At 48.7% G+C, this 18,098-nt stretch overlaps 1 protein-coding gene across 50 annotated transcripts in view; it reads right to left on the bottom strand.

Moving 5' to 3' along the window:
• Positions 1 to 18,098, bottom strand: part of SORBS1 (sorbin and SH3 domain containing 1) — a 224,916-nt gene that overhangs the window by 68,517 nt on the left and 138,301 nt on the right. For 24 of the 50 annotated variants that reach the window (XM_036111654.2, XM_078077319.1, XM_078077329.1 and 21 more), the window contains 5 exons: positions 14,697 to 14,726; positions 9,278 to 9,450; positions 7,142 to 7,205; positions 5,328 to 5,402; positions 4,942 to 5,004 (listed from right to left, as the gene is read on the bottom strand). In XM_036111654.2, coding sequence (XP_035967547.1) covers positions 4,942 to 5,004; positions 5,328 to 5,402; positions 7,142 to 7,205; positions 9,278 to 9,450; positions 14,697 to 14,726 — 405 coding nt within the window. The remainder of the gene's footprint in view (positions 1 to 4,941; positions 5,005 to 5,327; positions 5,403 to 7,141; positions 7,206 to 9,277; positions 9,451 to 14,696; positions 14,727 to 18,098) is intronic. The other 26 variants (XM_078077325.1, XM_036111661.2, XM_036111664.2 and 23 more) reach the window with 2 other exon arrangements.

Here is an 18,098-nt window from a genome sequence, read left to right as displayed (position 1 = left end):
AAAAGATCCACAAAGGGTATAGAGTAGCTACAGAAAAAAATACAGGAAAAAAAAAGAATCTGAAGAAGAGAACAAGACAGAGAAGGAAAGAAGTAAGGGCAGGACCAGCGGGCTGGAAGGAGACTCACCGTCCTCACCTCCAGCAGCGTTCCTGGCTCGTGGAGGTGGAGAGGGTGTAACCGCACGCTCTCGCAACTATCCTGCAGGCTGCTCTAAGACTGCACTTGCCGGGCGGAGCCCTCCTGCCCGGCTGTCCTCAGGAGAGCAAAGGGGACCGCCGCGGGCAGCCGGGCCCCGCCTCCCCTGGGCAGTGCGAGCTGCAGTGGGGACAGGAGGCACACAGAGCCTGGCCAGGCATCTTCACGATACAACTACTTGCTTGAACTCAGGCAAAATGAGGCTATTCTTAGAAATCCTGTAAGGCCAGTAGAGGATTATTTTAACTCAAATACAGATGTGCCTGGGAGAAATCAGCCTCCCAAATCTTTGTCCTGGCGCATCCTCATCTAGGAATGAGGAGAAAGGTCCATGAGACAGACCACTATGGCATGATCTGTCACCACGCCCTGGGGATGCCTTGAGACACTTCACCAGAAGGTGGCAGTGGTCACTATTGGCCTGACACTGGTGGAAGGAGCATCCAAAAGCAAGAGGAAAAGCTGGTCTCTGGAACTTCCCCCTTGGCTGACAGGACAGCCCTTGATCCTGACATGGCCAAAAGTATTCTCACAGGCCACGGACCATGGAATAACACATCAGATACCTGGTTTTGTGCTGATTCGGAGGCGTCATTTGAAAAGCGTGGCCATTTTGTGGACACAAAGCATGTCAAGAGAGCCAACATCATTTGGCCATGTTCAGAGCGGGAAGGCTAGCTCTTTTGAATCTAAAGTCCCCCCCACCACCCCAATTCTATATCCCCATTCCCTTGGATTGCACTGGCGAGTATCTTCTCCTTCTTGGAGGGTGGGAAGGGTGGTCTCCTCCATTCCAGTGGTTCTCAGTCCTGGCCATGTGTCAAATCACTTGGGGACGTTTCCTAACTGCATACCCCCACATGCCATCCCGGGAGACATTGGCGCCTGGAGTTAGGGGTCAGAGAGGGTCAGCCAAGACCACAGGGTGCAGCAGGAGAGGTAAAGGAATCAGCAGTGCAGTAGAACAGAGTAAGAAAGAGCCCATGCTTGGGGGCCCTGTAGATCTGCGTTTAAAACCTGCTTCTGCTACTTACTGTGTGATCTTGCACAAATTACTTAGCCTTCCCGAGCCTTACACCCTTTATTGATGAAATGAGGACTTACCTTGTGGGGTTCCTTTTGCTCTTATAATAATAATAACATGTGAGGCCTTGTATTCAGTAAGGGCTCAATAAATGGTGGTCGCAGCAGGCGCTGTGGTGGTTATGCTATTGTTGTTATTATTAATATTATTATTATTATTATTATTAATGGAATCATGCCTGTGAGCTGCTGAGGTCCGAGCCACCACACTGCTATTTCCTAAAGCAGGAGGCAGGGGATGAGGCCGCAGCAGCGGGTCTGAAGACCCACCCTAGCAGCCCCTCCACGTCTGGGTGCGGCGGTGGGTGGGGCTGGCTCTGGTCGCTGTCAACGGTCTCTCTCCCCACCCCCCCAATCTTTCTAACCAGACATCTCAGATGGTACAGAAGGACATCTCTCCGCCTTTAAGAGAGAGAACAGAATGGAATTCACAGACAAGTAGCTTTGGGTCACAGAGGAAGGAATGATGGGGAGGAGAGGGTGGGTCAAGTGAAGGTTAGAAAAAAAAGAAAGTCATACTCATTTGCTCAGCCTTACTTGAAAGTTATTCCCAAAGGATTTCTGGTAAGTTATTTTTGATAAGCTTTCTAGTGACCGAGGTACATAGTGAAATTTCAAGAAGTCAGTCTCCTGAATTCATTCTGCTCTTCCTCAGTTCCCTAGCCCCAATCTCTCCTCACTACCTCATGAAACAAAGAGCAATCCGCTCCTGTCCCAGAGTGGTCTCAGAGATCACAAAAGGATTAGAAGGGACTGCTCCCTGTTGGGAGTTTACAGGTTTCTTTTCAAGTACATTTTAAACTTCACAAGTTAAGACGTGATAATTCTATTTATCTTCTGAAAGCCTGGACAAGTTTGCTTTTTCATTATAGTTGGGGGGAAAAAAGGTTGCTAAGCCGGCATAAACAAACTTTCCCGTAGTCTTTTACTAGTCAGGAGAATCAGCTTTCAGACACTTAGAAATATTTTTTTTTTATACTGTATATGCAACTAGAATTTAGACGGAGGAAGCGGCCCTTAGGCTAGGTTTTGATAGGTTTATTGCAAATAATTCTAGTTTCAAATTCTGAGCTCAAGCAAAACAAAAAAACCTGCAGCAACAACAGTCTCCTTGCAGAGGACAGACTCTGGAATGACAGCTCATATTTCTCAGTAAAGCGGGCTATTTTTTAATGCTCATTAAAATCTATGGCTAGGTGCTAATTTGTCCTTAACACCTTTCTTTGAAAGGCATAAATATTTTCCACGTTAAGAAGGGCGTGCAGAGCCCAGAAGCACGGGGCTGAGGGGGACCTACCAAAGCTCACAGACATCACAACCACAAGCCAGAGAATCTCTGATTACTTAAAAAAAAAGAAAAAAAAGATTCTTTAAAGTGATCTAGATCAAACATTTCCCTCATTTGTAAAGAGCCTTCATGTGATTGAATACGTCTGTGGTCTGTGTCTGGCTCTGTCATCTGCAGCAGGAGCAGGGGTGAGATGAAATCCACCCTATTTTTAAAAGATCTCTGGGGAAGAAGACTTCTTAGACACTTGTGTTAAAGCCTAATCACCTTGGTTATTATTAATCTTTTATGTTCAAACTAATTTTTCCCCCTTTTTATCCTTTACGACAATTTCATCCTCTTTGGTCTTTGAAAATAAAAAATATTAAGGTCTGCTTCCTACATTCTAGGTGACAGGTTACCATATCATCCCTTACTGTTTATGCCTCAAGGCCAAATCACCCCAATTCCCTCTTGAGCCTGACTTGATGTGTACCAAAAAGCAGACGTCACTGTTAGCCAGGGTTGCTAGGCGTGGCAGCTGACGACGTGGCAGCTGCGTGTGTGAGGCCACGAAACCCCGTCTTCAGACCAACAGGCTGACCGTGGAAGCTGCCAGCACTGCCCGTGGCAGGCCTACGGCATTCTTCCAGTCTGACGGAGTCTCTGCTTCTCCACAGGACTTCTCCAGGGGGCCTTCCTCTGCCTATGGGACACTATGCCTTCACGCTTTCCATGCACTTGTCATCTTCCCAGAAGGGAGCCTGGTGCTGGGTTCTCAAGTCCAAATGAAGCACCAACCGAAAATCGCATTTCGTCAAAATCACCCTAAAAAAATAAAATGTCTCCCTCACTCAGCTCAGTCAATTGTTTCTTAAGCAACGCTTTTGGCTAGAATCAGCACCCCAGGATAAATAGACTAGGTTATCACACACCAGAGAGATTCTTGTTGGAAGTGAGGTGGTCACTGATAACAATGAAATCATTAGCATCGAGTTGGAAGTGAGGTGGTCACTGATAACAATGAAATCATTAGCATCGAGTTGGAAGCTGGGTTTGTTTGGTAGACTTTTCTTCCAAACCCAGATATGAAATGGCTGGAAACCATCAAAGGGAGAGCCAAAATGGAATCTGGTATTTTAACTAAAACTGTATCTAATACATCCCAGGACGTCCTTTCATATATGAGAGGCAATCAGTAAGAGTTTGATGAATGAGCGAATGCACGATTTTACCAGTGACGAGAAGGGTTGTGGAGGACAGTCTGCTGAGCTAATTAGAGCAGAGAAATACCGAGGAGGTGGGACAGGGCTGCATCTTGAAAAAAGAACTATGGTACCATGGTCCAAAGCCCCACTCATCAACATTCTCCAGATATATACTGAGGAGCTCCTTTGCACCAGCAAGCTTTCCTCTGGCCTTCTGGACACATGCTCTTGCAACTGCCACCACTCTGGACACAGAGCAAGGAAGGGGCCTTGTCTCTCTGCTGGATGTGCACTTTTGAGAACAGAGGATATATCTTATTCATGGTACTATTTTCAGTTCCAAGGACAATGCATGGTACTAATGCTCAGTACTAATCAAATAAGTTCAGAGAGCTCAACATCTCATCCTCGAAGAGCATTTAATGAAATTTCCTCTTGTAAACTCCCTTCCACGCCCCTCTTTCTGGGTCACTCACCCAAGGATCAGATAATCCCTGGGACTAGGGTAGCTCTCAGGATGGTGCCTTTAACTTACCTTTTAGAACCTTCTTCGACACCTAGATTTTTTGCTCTTAGATACAAGTGTGACCATCCTTCCCAGCAGGTCCAAATTCCTAGCCAGCAATTTCATGAAACATTTTTTAGCTTGGCCAAAACCCTTATTTTCAAGAGACATCATCTCCCACCATGAACGGACCTCACACCTGGATACCTCGTTGGGAATTCCCTACCAAGGAGATACACCCTGAAGATCCGTGAGGGGCCCAGTGACTGTTACAGCACATACAGAAACTAGGTAATCTGTCTGTTGTTGACAGCAGGTGTGTCCACCTGCTGCCCGTCGGCCATCATGACCGCCTCCCCACGTCACTGCCCAGCCACCAGCACCATGAGACCACCCCAAATACTGGCAGCTGTTCCCAGAGCCCCAAATGTTCAAAGCATTATAACTAAGCTACACTGGTTGCCCCATTAATCATGTAAACTCCAAGGGACCAGTACTAAAATCCATCTGGATAGACTCGGGTCATACAGTCAGCGAGGAGCAAGACTCCACCACAAAACACAAGGATGGGGGAAGCAAATGCTTGGGAGACAGCCCGTTAGCCACCAGAAAAAACCCCAAGGTGAAGGAGAAAGTAACATCACCAGTACAAAGAGAGGCACATGATTTTCCTTTAATTACCTTCAGATTTAGGACTAGGAGTAGATGCTGGAAACTGGTAGGTAGGAGTGTAAGGATTGTCCTCTGTAGCAGAGAAAAGCAGTGGATTTTGAAACTACCCACCATGAAGTGAAGGAACTGACAAATCCCACAACTGATTCTTTTGAACGATTACCTACTTTAGTGTTATTAAAGCACACGGCATCACACTTAACACGAGATTAATGAATTAGAAAGGCCTTAGTTATTTTAATACAGCACATCATGCAAATGAGTGAAATAAAATTTTCACCAACCAAAAAGGACTATAAAAACAAAATCTAAAAGCCAAATCTTATTCCTAGAATGGAACTATAAGAATTAATTTAAGGCTAGGACAACAGATACACTGTCTAAGTTTATGGTACCTTCAGAATTTTGCTGGATTTCAGGAAGTTCAGGGAATTGGTACGTAGGGAAATAAGGGTTTTCTTCAGGAGTGTCTAGGCAGAGGAAGAAGTTTGGGAGAGAGAATAGAGGAAGATACAAATGGAGAGAATGAACGAATAGGGATCCACACACAGTTCAGGCTCCTTGAATTCTGGAACATACTAAGCTTCACTAGTGATATGAAAGAAATTCAGATTGCTTTTAAAAATCCAGTCCTTTTGCCTGAATTACTGAGACACATCTAAAAAGACAGTATCATTTTTCCTCTTGGACAAAGAATTACATATACACAGGCTCTAGTAAGCGAGAAGGATTTAGCACAAAGCTTCAAGTTTCCAAATAAACCAGTGGATTCTCAATTTTTTACACATCTCTGTCTACCATTAGGGCAGCTGGTTTTGTTTAGAACCTGTAATTTGGGTTGAGTTAATCCCTCTAACAGGAGAGAAGTGATGTTGCCTGTGGCACAGAATAACAGACTGTTCACATATGCACCTGTGGCTTGGCATTTGGGCTGCCAAAGCCAGGTCTCAAGGTGAGAGAGACACAGAGTGCTGGGGGAGATGGACATCAGCTCGAGGAAGTGACCAACAGAACTGACATCACCCAATCAGAGACCCAGCCTTTGGCATCACCACCATGACTGAGCTCATCCACCCAACCACAGTGGATTTACTCTTGGTTTAGAAACACTAAACACTGAACATCTCAGTATTCTGAAAGAGTTTGAAGAGAGGCACAGCCAGGTTCATTGTGAACTCATTGTAGGAGCTCATTAACAGTGATGTTAGTTGGCATTTGCAGCTAATCGGAAAGACCGGTTATTTGCGGCTTAGGCCGACACCGACCAGAATGCTTTCTCTTTGCCTTCATGTGTCATCTGTGCTAGGCGGCCAGACTGGATTTGGCCCCAGGGAACAACAGAATGCTCTGCCCATGGTAGGAGTGGTACCCTTCCCATGGTGCAGCTGCATCCCCATCAGCTGACTGGCAGCACAGGCGGATGGGAGCTGGTGGGGTCATGAGCTACCTGAGCGCCGGCCTGGGGTTCTCCCACCATGCTGGATCACCTGCTGATAGCCCAGTGGGCCTCTGATTCAGAAGCACTTCTCTTCAAGCTTGAGCGGGCTTTGGTGTGTCAGCTCTTGACTGACTCTCAGGGCTACCTGCCAAATGCTGGCTCCCAGTTGGGGCAGATTATTTTTCATTTTACCACCACCTTACAGGTGCACCATGCACTCTACTTCCTAAGGCAGAATTTGCTCTCATTTGGACCCTGCAACATCCCTTGGAGGAAGGGAAGTGGGTTGAATGCAGAGAGGTATGTGACTAGCCCAAAGTCACATGAGTGCTTAGGGGACTAAATCCAGGTGAGACCAGTTTTCTCCACTCCCAGTTCAGGGCTTTCTCAACTTGCTCTGCCTACAAGGCAGTCATGGGCTGACACGGGGGGCTGCACCTAAAGCTGGAAGCAGGTGGGAGTCAGAACTGCTCACATCCCGGGCAGGCAGATGCTGGAGCACAGGTGGAGTGCTGGGCTCAACCTGCTGCAGCCCACAACATCTGAGAGGGAGGATTTGAGAGCTGACCTCAAATCCCACCTGTGAGGCAGAGCACAAGCGTTCCCTCCGTGCTCTGCTCTGCAGGCGTATGGCTGGGCTCAGGCAGGCTGGTGCCCAATGACTTGAGCGTAGGGCCCAGTCTTCTGACATCCTAGCAAAGCAAGTTTAAGTCCTCATCACAATAGTCAACATATGAACACAGCATAGCTTCTACAAATGAAAATCAGTACCTCTGTTTAGTTTGTGGATCTGTTTAAACATGGTCTTGTACCAGTCTTTTGATCTCTCGGTGTTCTAGAGAAAAACAGTAAAATAAAATGGAAATGTCAGCACATTTCAGAACTTCTATGATCATGAAATCATAATGGAAAGTGACAACATCTGAGGTCAAAACTTACTAACTCTATACATCTTGGTGATCCCACGTTTATTTTTTTTAGAGATTTTATTTATTTATTTGACAGAGAAAGAGAGTGGCAGGCAGAGGGAGAGGGAGAAGTGGCTCCCCACTGAGTAGGGAGCCTGATGTCGGGCTCGATCCCAGGATGCTGGGATCATGAGCTCAGCCGAAGGCAGCCGCTTAACCGGCTGAGCCACCCAGGCGCCCTGGTGATACCACATTTAAATCTTCATTAAAAATGCAAAACTTTTGAGAAAGAACAGCCAAACCAAGGGGCGCCTGGGGGGCTCAGTCAGTTAAGTGTCTGGCTCTTGATTTCGGCTCAGGTCATGATCTCAGGGTCGTGAGATCGAGCCCCGTGTCGGGCTCCACACTCAGCTTCTCCCCTTCTCCCTCTCCCTCTGCCCCTCCCACTGCTCAAATACACACACTCTCTCTAAAATAAAATAAATAAAATCTTAAAAATAAAATAGCCAGACCAAGAGATTCAGACCTGAATCTGCAGAGTAATATTTGGCCAAAAAGGATGCAGATTTTGAAAAAAGTAAACAAAGATCCACCTGAAATGTGTCCATTCATACAATTTTTAAAAATTTCATTTTTTAGAGAGACAACTAAGCAGAAGTAAAGCCTCCTAGAAACGTAAGAGGCAAAGAATAGTTGCATGCCCCCATCCATTCCAGGTTATTCTGTAAAAGTGTAGTCACCTTGGAGAGGGCCAGAGAGTTCTCATCCTAACCACAAAGCTGGGCTGTTTTTGTTTTAAGAGCAAAATAAAACAAGGAAAGGTACAGATGGGTGGTTAGATCAGGCATATTCACTCCCACTTTACAGATGAGGAAAAAAGTCAAAACGATGCCCAAGGTCACAGAGCTGGTGAGAAGGTGAGTGGGAAGGCCGCCTCACACGATGGTTAGGGGTGTGGGTTTTCGGAGTCAGACTAGTCCATCACCCACAGGTTGTGCAATCCTGGGCAAGCACTGTAATCACTCTGAGTCACTGTTTCCTCATCTATAAAATGGGAATTCTATCTGTGTTCACCTTGTAGAGTGAATGATGGCTGATAGAGTGAATGACGAGACCGTGCAGTCCCTAAGCGGTGGTGGCAATGACTGTCCTTCACAGCTCCCTTTATACTTATTACTGTTCTTGTATACTTAGTATTACTTAGGACCAGACAACAGTTCTTCCAAGGCTCAGCCCATTGCTGTTTCTACTCCTCCTCCAAAGGGACACAAAAAAATGTCCATTCGTTACACGGAGACCGTAGAGAAACATACTGCAGCTAGTGTTCTGAGGGGTTCATGGAAAACAAGGGGATTCACCCTAATCCGGTTTCAAAAGCAGGCTTCCCTTGAATTCCGCGGGGCCTGCAGGAGGCTGGCACGTCTGTGTGGAGGGGGAGAACTGGGGAAGCCTGAATTCATTCTGTGGTTCCTTTAGAGCTTCTTGCTCACCCTGGCTGATGGGAGTATTTCCCATCCAGAGGAACTTCTTCCTGAACCCACCAACAGGGACCCTGAGTCCCACACTCCCCAGGGCCCTGTAAGCCTAGACCTACAATTTCTGAGTGTGCTCCAAGGGACAAAAAAGGGAGATTGGGAAACACTGCCCACAACATTCTCTCTCCCCTTGAACGTGTACCGGCCCGAAGCTTCTCAGAGGTTCTGCTGCAGAGAACCCGCTCTGCCTATGTTCCACCCTGCTTTTCCCCCATAGTCCCCTAAACCTCAAACCCCCTTCCTCATGAGACTTATTAACACCTAACATGCTTTGGGGAAAGCTGCTGCACTCTGAGCGGCTCTGCAGCCCTCAGTGGGTTTGGAGAGTGGGCAGTGCCTCAGTCTTTGAGGCATTTCCTCATGAAGCCTTCGTCAGCTGCAAGTAGGGTCACATGCACTCGGGGGTATGCATGTCATCGGCGTAAGAGGAAGCCTAGGTAGGACTTATGGGTCCGTATTCGTACCCGGAGTGGGATGCCCACTTCATCCATGGAAACATCGCTCAGGTCCTGAGCACTCCTAGCCACCCGCCTACTGTCATCCTTCGCCTTTTTCTCAGTAGCCCCTCCAGGCGAGGTGGGTTTCTCCTGGGTTGGTGCCAAGTCCTGCTCTCCCACTCTTCTTTCGGAGACAGGATCTGGAAGCGAGAAATAGTCATTAGCTAAACCAGCTCTTCTGGTGGCTCCAAAGTAAAAATCTCCCAAACAATCCAGCTGGGGGAAGTGTGTTTGCTAATTCCCAATACCAATGAGTTTCATTTAGAGTATGGGTTGGCAAACTACGGCCTGGCCACCTGTTTTTGTAAAGTTTTATTGGGACATAGCCACACCCATTCGTTTGTGTATTATTTATGGATGCTTCCAAGTTACAGTGGCCGAGCAGAGTAGCTACAACAGAAACTATGGCTAGTGAAAACTGAAATATTTATCATCTAGCCCTTTCAATCACTAAGTGCACATTAGAGTTGATTTGATTCAGGACTAGAGGTTACAGAGAGCGAACAAACAGACCAGGTGTGGTCTACAGATTATAAAATTACTTCGTATCCTCTGTTACTCCAAGCCACGTCACTTACTGTGGGAAGGCATTATGGCAACGCATGACATGTCCTGTGGCCATGGGGGTGAACCTCTCAGAGCACGGGCCTTCAAGGAGCTGATGGCCAGTGGGCAGAAAGGGCAAGAGAGCCAGCGATGAGAATGTAGGATGACCAGGGCGGATAGAGTCCGCATCCAACTTAGCGGAGGAACTTAGGTTCAGGGCTGACGTCTCAGAGGGAGTCACCCAAACAGGAAGTGAGGGGTGCCCCCGGCAGAGGGAACAGCATCAGCAAATGCAAGGAGCCTGTGAACTACTCTGAGCTACACGGGTGCCAGGCACTGTGCTCAGTTCTTCATATACATTATCTCAGTTCATCCAATAACGCTCTGAGGAAGAAACTATTATCTGTCCATTTTTAAAAAAAAACTGTGAAGGGCACCAAGGCACAGAGAAGTTAAAGTGCCCTGCCTGAGGTCACACAGCTGCCACATGGCCAAGCTAGGATTTGGACTAGGGACACCTGACTCCAGTGGTTCTCTCTGAACCATACCCTGTCATACCTCCCTCCAAGATGGCACCAAGGCTTCGAGCCTGGCCCGATCCAAACAGAAGTAAATAAAGGGACTGGGGTGGGGAAGGCAGGGAGAGATGGCTGCTTCCATTCAGACACGGTAACTTTGACAGTGAGACATCCAAGCAGAAATGCCCTCAAAGAAATAGGGGAGCAGAGCCCCGGTGAGGCCATCAGCATAGACGTCATGGAAGAGGTCAGGGAGATGGAAGCGCTCATGGAGGAGTACATGCGGGTAGAGTCAAGGGCTGACGTCACGCGCTGAGGGGTGTCGCAGCCGACAGGCTGAGGAGCAGAAGGGATCCCCCAAAGGACGTAGGAGTTATCGGAGGGGGAGGAAATGAACCCAAGAACAGTGAGGCATCACTGAAGCCAGAGAAGACAGAATTCCAAGAAGTGGGTGATCCAACCCATGAAAGGAAGGAAGGAAGAAAAAGAAACCAAAGCAGAGAAAGGGGCATTCGATTAGGCAAAAGAAGAGTCACGGGATCACTGACGGAGGGAGCAAGTTTCCGAGGGCGGTGGGGGTGGGTGCCAGGCTGCAGAGAAAGGGAGGATCACGTGAGCAGGAAGTAGGGAAGGAACTGGGGTGGGGGTGGGGGGTCAGCACACAAGGACAGACTATGGCAGGTGGCAACCAGAGAGGTCAAGAGGCTAGGGGTCCAAAAGGTTTTGAGCCGGGGGAGTCTAAGTCCTAGCAGCGACGCCCTGGCGGTGAGACTGAAGGGGAGCGAGAGGGGCCTGGCACTCAGCCAGTGCTCGGCAGGACCTGGTCACTGACCGAGGGAGAGCTTCTCATCTCTGGGAAAGGAAAGAGTGCAGACGGCTGGCTAGAGACTAAAATCCAGCAGAAAGGAGGGGCCCGAGGGCACACGCGAGGTTGTGCCCGAGTCTGAGATGTCCCCGTGTGGAGGAGGGGCTGGGGAAGAGGGGACACACTGCATCAGCACGCCCACCTGGTGGGGCGACCCGGCCGGGATTTCAAACTAACTTCTGAAACACGGACTCATTCTGTGACTGCAGAATGGTTTCTAAACCTTCTGTGCGAGACCCAGGGGCTCGGTGTGTGCTTCAGACGACCCGATCCCTGGCATCACAGCCATGAGCTTTCAAGGATGGTAAGATCAGACTGGACTCACGGGAGGAGTTCTCATGCTCCCAGGCAATTCCAACAGGAGGCCAAGGATTTGGCAGGAAGCCTGGAAGTGCAGGGCAATTTCAAGTTACCCAAGTCTACCCTTAATATGGCTCTGCTGAGCATTTTCCTTGTGCCTGGAAAGGCCTTCCTAACTGTCACCAGGAAGCAGCAGGTGAGGCTGATTTCAAGCCATCTCACCCGGTGCTTGGAGGTGCTCACACTCCTCACTCCAATGTCCTCTCTTAAGAAGTAGCAGCAAATCACAGACTTGGCATTCTCAGGGTTCCCAGACCCAGAGACATTTTTTTAATCGTTAGGGCAAGTGGCTCTAACAAGAATCACTTAACTGCAAAACTCAGGCTGACAGTCCCGTGATTTGTTCCAAAGCTGTCAGAGTTCTTTGGCTCTACAAAAATTAGCCCTGAATTATTTTATTTTAGAAGCCTGTGATCATGTGATTCACGACTAAGTAGATTTCAATGCACAGAGAGATGAAATGCAGCCTCAAAGAAATTTTTTTTTTTTTTACATAGTGAAAACCTAACATGATACTTTCTTGTACCAGGCAGGTGACAGGACCACCCTGTGACATCCAGAGGACAATGGGGGTTGCTGCTATTTCTCATGAGGCAAATACTGATCCCTCAACAGGACATCCTGCAGCATTTCCTTCCAGTTTTATACTGAGCTTTTAAAAGGAAGGTGCTGGAAAGGGCCACTCAGTGAGTGACAATGCTGACAACCTAGGACAGGGCCTCTGTGTTTGTGGGCAGCTTCCCTTTTCTTCACACCCAAAGTTCAGTGATTGAGGACCACAGCAATGCTGACATGTCCCTGAGGAAGATGTGCCGGACCCTCCGCCCCAGCCCAGACCTGCTTCCCTGCCCATCTCCCCAAGGGAACCATGAGCTGGAGGTGGCCAAACACCATGTGGGTCTCCATCCCGAATGAATCTCGTTGAACAAGAAGCCCCATAAAGGCTCAATAAAAACCTGTTAAGGACTGTGGGGTCGGGCTGAGGTGAGTGGCCCTTCAAGTGCCACCAGCCCAGGTATGCTGGGCAAAGGCTCACTGATGCTAAGGAGCAGACAGTGTCAACCCAGCCAGCCCTCTCTCCTTCAAGAGCTGCTGAACAAAATGGTGCTGCTTCTTTTTCAACAAAAACTAACATTTAGTGAGCACTTACTTTATGTCCCACTCTATCAAACGCCATTAGTGGCTCTATCCTAAAACTTAAGGAAGATGGAAACATTAGGCTTATTTTGGAGCCAAGGAAGTGGCCTGAGCCTGCCAGCCTGGTGGAGAAGCCCTAACATCACGTAGCACTTTCCAGTGTGCGAAGCATACCGCACCCCCCCTTCTTGTTGCACATGAGCCTCACGCCTCTCCAAGGAAGGACGAGGACAATCATCCCTGTTTCCCACATGAGGAAACTATGCTGCAGGAAGGAAAAGTCACTTACTCGGGGACAAATGATGTCAATAAAAAGAAAGAGACAGGACCAAACTGTGGGCCTCCTAACTTGTGTTTGGGCCCGTCTCATCCATTCCACTGCTCCTTCCCAAATCCCAAAGGCAGGACGGCATTCACAGGAGCTCCCTTCATTTCAGAGCCACCCTGGTCTCAGCAACCTGGGCTGGGGCCAGGGACTGAAGAGGGTTGGTGTGGCAGAGTCAGGAGGGGGCAGCGAAGGGCACCTCGTGCTCAACCACGGCCTGTCCTGGTCCTGGGGCCAAGTCCCGATAAAGCAGAGTGGGTGTGAGAACCCAGTGATCTCCCCCCCGGGCTCTCCACGAATCCCAAGGGCAGCAGTAGCAGGAAGTAACACAGAAATCATGAAGCAGCTGCTCAGAAAATGGTGAAAACTGGTGTATCCACCGATCAGGGATTCCTGACCCAGATTCACACGTGTCTATACATCCACCACGTGCCCGTCTGACAGGTGTGGTTTCTTCTAGAGATGAATCTACCGCCTTTATTAGATTCTTCAAATGAGTCCATCACCACGAAACGGTTAGGAACCATCACACCACACCGTGGGCTGCGGGAGGGCAGTACACTTCCCAGACACGGCCACAGAGACTGGCCCAGGGCCGGATGCAAAGCAGGCACTCAATAAAATGAGGAACGCCTCAATGGCGGTGTCTGCTGACAATGGAAACTCCTGTCTGCCGAGCACCTAGTGAGAGCCAACGCTCGGCGCTGGGCTGCTCGTACGCAGGACCTATGTGGCGCTACTGCGTTTCCCATTTGGCAGAGAAGAGAACTGACCTGTGGTTTCGGTCATTAGCAGCCTGCCTAAGCTGCACCCTTGGGGAGAAGTAGGACCAGGACTCAAAGCAGAATGGCTACAGAAAGCCCTAAGGACATGGCGAAACCTTCCCATTCCTGGGCTTGCTCACAGTTCTGCCTACGTGGGGCTATGCTTCACCAGGGACGGAGCCCTGACACCTGATTATCTAGCGGATCCATGCCCACCACTGCCAGGTCTTGGTGAGACTTGCTCCTCGAGTGTGGTCAGTACACAGGCAGCATCAGCATCCCTGGGGACCCGGTTAGACACGCAAGTTCTCACCCATACGCATTAAATCCGAATCTCTGGAGCTGTGGCCTGCGAATCCGGGTTTTGGACCAGGTCTCCAGGAGACTCCGCTGGCTGCTCTCACCCCCTTCCAGGCACTGCTGGTCTGGAGGCTCTCACCCAGGTCCATCACATGCCACTGACTGGCATCCAGCCTTGCCACCCGACAAGAAAAGAACCTGCCCACATTTCCTAACCCTGACTTATCACATCCCAGGAGAAGGATTAGAAGCAACAGAAAGGGGACTTCCTCAGCAAGGCCTGCCACAAACGCTCCACCTAAGGCATAGCTCTTTGTTCTTTTATTCAGAGGACCCTGTTCTTACCCATCAAGGCACTGATCACAGCTGCCCAGGGCCCGTGTACAAGCTGGGGTCACTGGTGTGGGGTGCCTCGTCCGCCCCACAGGCTGCAGGGAGGAGGCAGGACGGTGCCTGCTCTCACCATCCTTACGGCCCAGGAACAGAGTCCCCAGCACATCAGAGGAAATCATCAGACTGTGCTGCTCATACATCAAAGGTGTTAGCGTGTTAAGAAATATTTGGCACCTACCTGAAAGGCTACTGAGTCGTTTTTGCTGTTCTGTGATAAAAGAAAAGATACACATCGTGAGATTTACACAGACACGGTAAGACCAGGAAGTCCTGCCAGAACTCGTGAGCGTCCCCAAACTGGCGTCCTGACTGTCCCCTGGGCTGAGATGCCAGACCGTGGCGTGGCCACCACACCCAGCCCAATGCTGGGGCATTACTTCCGTTGTCCAGGTGTGGTGTCTCCAAGCCCCTACTCCTACGTCTGCACCAAGATTCAGGGAACAGTCACTGTTTTCTGGTTGTTTCCGTCTGGTTTCAAGGTGATCGGATCATGGAAGGAGATCCTCCCAACTCCCCTGATTTCAAGGGACCAGGACGTTATCACGTCTCAGTAACGTTCTGAGGGAAACAGAACCGTGATCGTAAGCATGGCAGCTACCCCCTCCCGAGAGCTCGGTCAAACACCAGACATTGTTTTAAGAGCTTTCGTACGTTAACACTTTAAATCTTTGCAACAACCCTAGCAGGTAGGGCAGGTGGGTTGAGACAGCCCAGAGAAGCGGCACACACTACCCGTGAACTGAACATCAGAGGAGGGCCTAGAACCTGGAGCCCCAACTCCTAGTGTGGGCTGCCTTCCAACCCTGATCGTCAGTCCACCACTGCTCCCCAACACAGATGGTCTCTCGCTGCCTCACCCTCCTGGGCTCTCGTGGAGGGGAGCCCAAGATCTCCTTCTGAGAGTTCTGTGTGTACGTGCTTCCGGGTAAGCACAAAAATGACCTTTACCTTCCACGGCTGCTAAATATAAAGCAGCCGCATAGTTAAAAATAGAGCACCGGCCAGCCCCTGGGTGCTGTCATCATCCCCCTTGGCTGCGGCCCTCCCCTCCCTCCAGAATCCATGTGGGCAAGAAGGAAACAGAGCAGTGGGGGTGCTCACAGCCAGTGGAACAGCCTGCCCACCTCTGGATGCGGATGAAGTTCACACCAGAGGGACAACAGGAGCCCAGCCGAGCTCTAGGCTCAGCTCCGCCAGCAACTTGCTAGGGGATATGGACCAATCGCATAAACTCTGCCCTTAGTTTCCTCATCTGTCCAATCGAAGTGCCCACCAGACCGAGGGTTCCTAAACTCCAGTCTGCCAACCGGAGGCAAGGGCTTCCTCATCAGGCAGGCAACAGCAAACTTACTCAACTTAAAAGGCTATGTTGTTCCTCCTTCTGGGATCTGAAATGGCCTTTCACAGAATGACATGTGATATGGATAAGAGCAGTTGTTTTTCAGGGGTGTTATTTACTATAGTTAAAAATGAGCAACCCTAGGGGTAGTCCCCAGGCTGCTTCCTGTGACCATGAGTCCCAGAGTCTGGGAGCCACGGAGCTCTTAGTCTCCAGTGTGGTCTATGGACCGGAAGCACTGATGTGTCCTGCAAGTTGCTGAAAAAAAAAAAAATGCAGAATCTCAGCCCTGCCTCAGAGCTCCTGAATCCAAATCTGCAAGTATGTACTCCCAAGAGCGTGCACACTGAAGACTGAGAAGCTCTGAGCTAGGGGGCCCAGGCACCTCTTCAGTCCTGAGTTTTCTAGTTCCAACCCTCCTTCCAGACTGATCGTAAGTGAGCTGCCCTCAGACATGCAGTCTAAACGTTGAGGAGAGGGGCGAGGAGCTGTGTGGTGCGTGCCAGGGCAGACGTACGAGGGAAGCCCCCTCGTGTGTCTACAGTTGGGGGCCTGGCTTGCAGGGAGAGGGTTACTGTCACACTGTGCCCTGGGGCCATCTAGGCAAGAAAAAAAAGGGAACCTTTTTTAGGATGACTAAACTAGAATTCCAGAAGTAGAGTAAAGTTATCATTCCCTCAGGAGATTTTGCAATAGTTAAGAAATTGTTTCTACGGGTACTTTCTATGAGCACTGCTGCCAGGCTGGGTAAATTCCAAAGCGAGGCCAAAAACACATGACCTAAAGCCCACTGACACTTAGTGATCCAAAGCTAGGTGGCTAGGCGCCTCCATTTTCCTCCACTCTTCCTGCTCCGCCTCCTTAGGGAACATATGGTTTACTCTTTAGGAGAAGCTACTTTTAATTCCAAAAAACGAATGTACTTGTATCCTTTACTGAAGGATGTGTGATTCAGGCAGCACGATTCTGGTCTTTAAACCCAAAGGGCAGAACTGCACAAAAGAGAAAGGCAAGAACCGAAAGCATTTGGGCAAATAAGAGGAATCCATTTGCCCAGAGAAGAAACAAAAAAGAACTATAGGCATTTCTGTGCCCAAAGATGTCTCACTAGGTGTCATCAGAGGAACTTGGTGGAAGCAGCTGACATTACACTTGGCATTTCCCAAAAACCAAGTTGCCTTGGGAATAAATCCCATTTTTAGAGAAACTGCCTTTCCTTCTGGGAACTAACTTGCTTCTGTTTGGATTTTTTTTTTTTTTTTTTAAAGATGAGTCACAAAGAAGTTCATAGAGAACCAAAATTTCACTTTGTCCTGCATTGTGGACACTGTCTGGGCAGAGAAAGCTATTGCCAGTAAGGGGTATGGCCCTTACTGAGAATGGGGTCTTATATAGTTTAGGGTTAGGGTTGGGACCCTTGTCATCTTTGGAAGAACACAGATTCATGGAGGACGGTTAATATGGAGGCCATACATAATGAAAAAAAAAAAAATTACTCAAATAACTATTTAAGATTCAAGTGGGAAGATTTTTAAGTGAGAGGAAATGTTTCATTCATCTGTTTTACAAGTTAGAAGCAGGAAACAGAAAACTCCATTTAATATGGAAAACAATTAAAAATAGATTCCAGTTCCATTCTCATCCAAGTTAATGTGGGGGGGGGGGCCTGGGGGAACTATGCAGTAGGCGAGCAGCGAGTCAAGAAAAGGAGAGGTTTGGTGCCCAGCTTTTTTTGAAACTCAGACTAAAAAGCCCTTTCTGCTCTAGGAAACAGCTTGACAACTTTACACTTCACACTGAAAAGGATTTTTATGAAGGGAAAGTTTCTCTCTCCATTGAATTCCAACTAGTAAAACTTGGGACTTAGAATCATCTCCTGAAATTTTAAAGCAGAAGGGTCAATAGATACAACTATTACCTCAAAGCGCTTCTGCTTTACCTAAGATGCCCCTTCAGAGAAGGGGAAGAACCAACTAGAAGCAGTAAGAGAAACAACAGAAAACAAACATGGAAACCCTCAGCAGAGCTGTATGGGGCCACGCAGCATAAGGGACAAACAGCCACGTGAGCCTCACGTCCCCAGAGGGTGCACCAAATGACAGCCCAGTGTGATAACTGCTGGCAAGAGTCAAGGCCAGTGAGTCATCAAGAGAAAGTCCAGTGCCTGCTTTAGAGGCCACAAAAACACGTTTGATATTTTATAAAGGTTTCCACCCGTTATGCTTTTTTTTTTTATTTTGG

The sequence above is a fragment of the Halichoerus grypus genome, chromosome 7 (genome assembly GCF_964656455.1).
Source record: "Halichoerus grypus chromosome 7, mHalGry1.hap1.1, whole genome shotgun sequence".
NCBI lineage: Eukaryota > Metazoa > Chordata > Mammalia > Carnivora > Phocidae > Halichoerus > Halichoerus grypus.
This window is presented reverse-complemented; position numbering and strand designations above follow the sequence as displayed.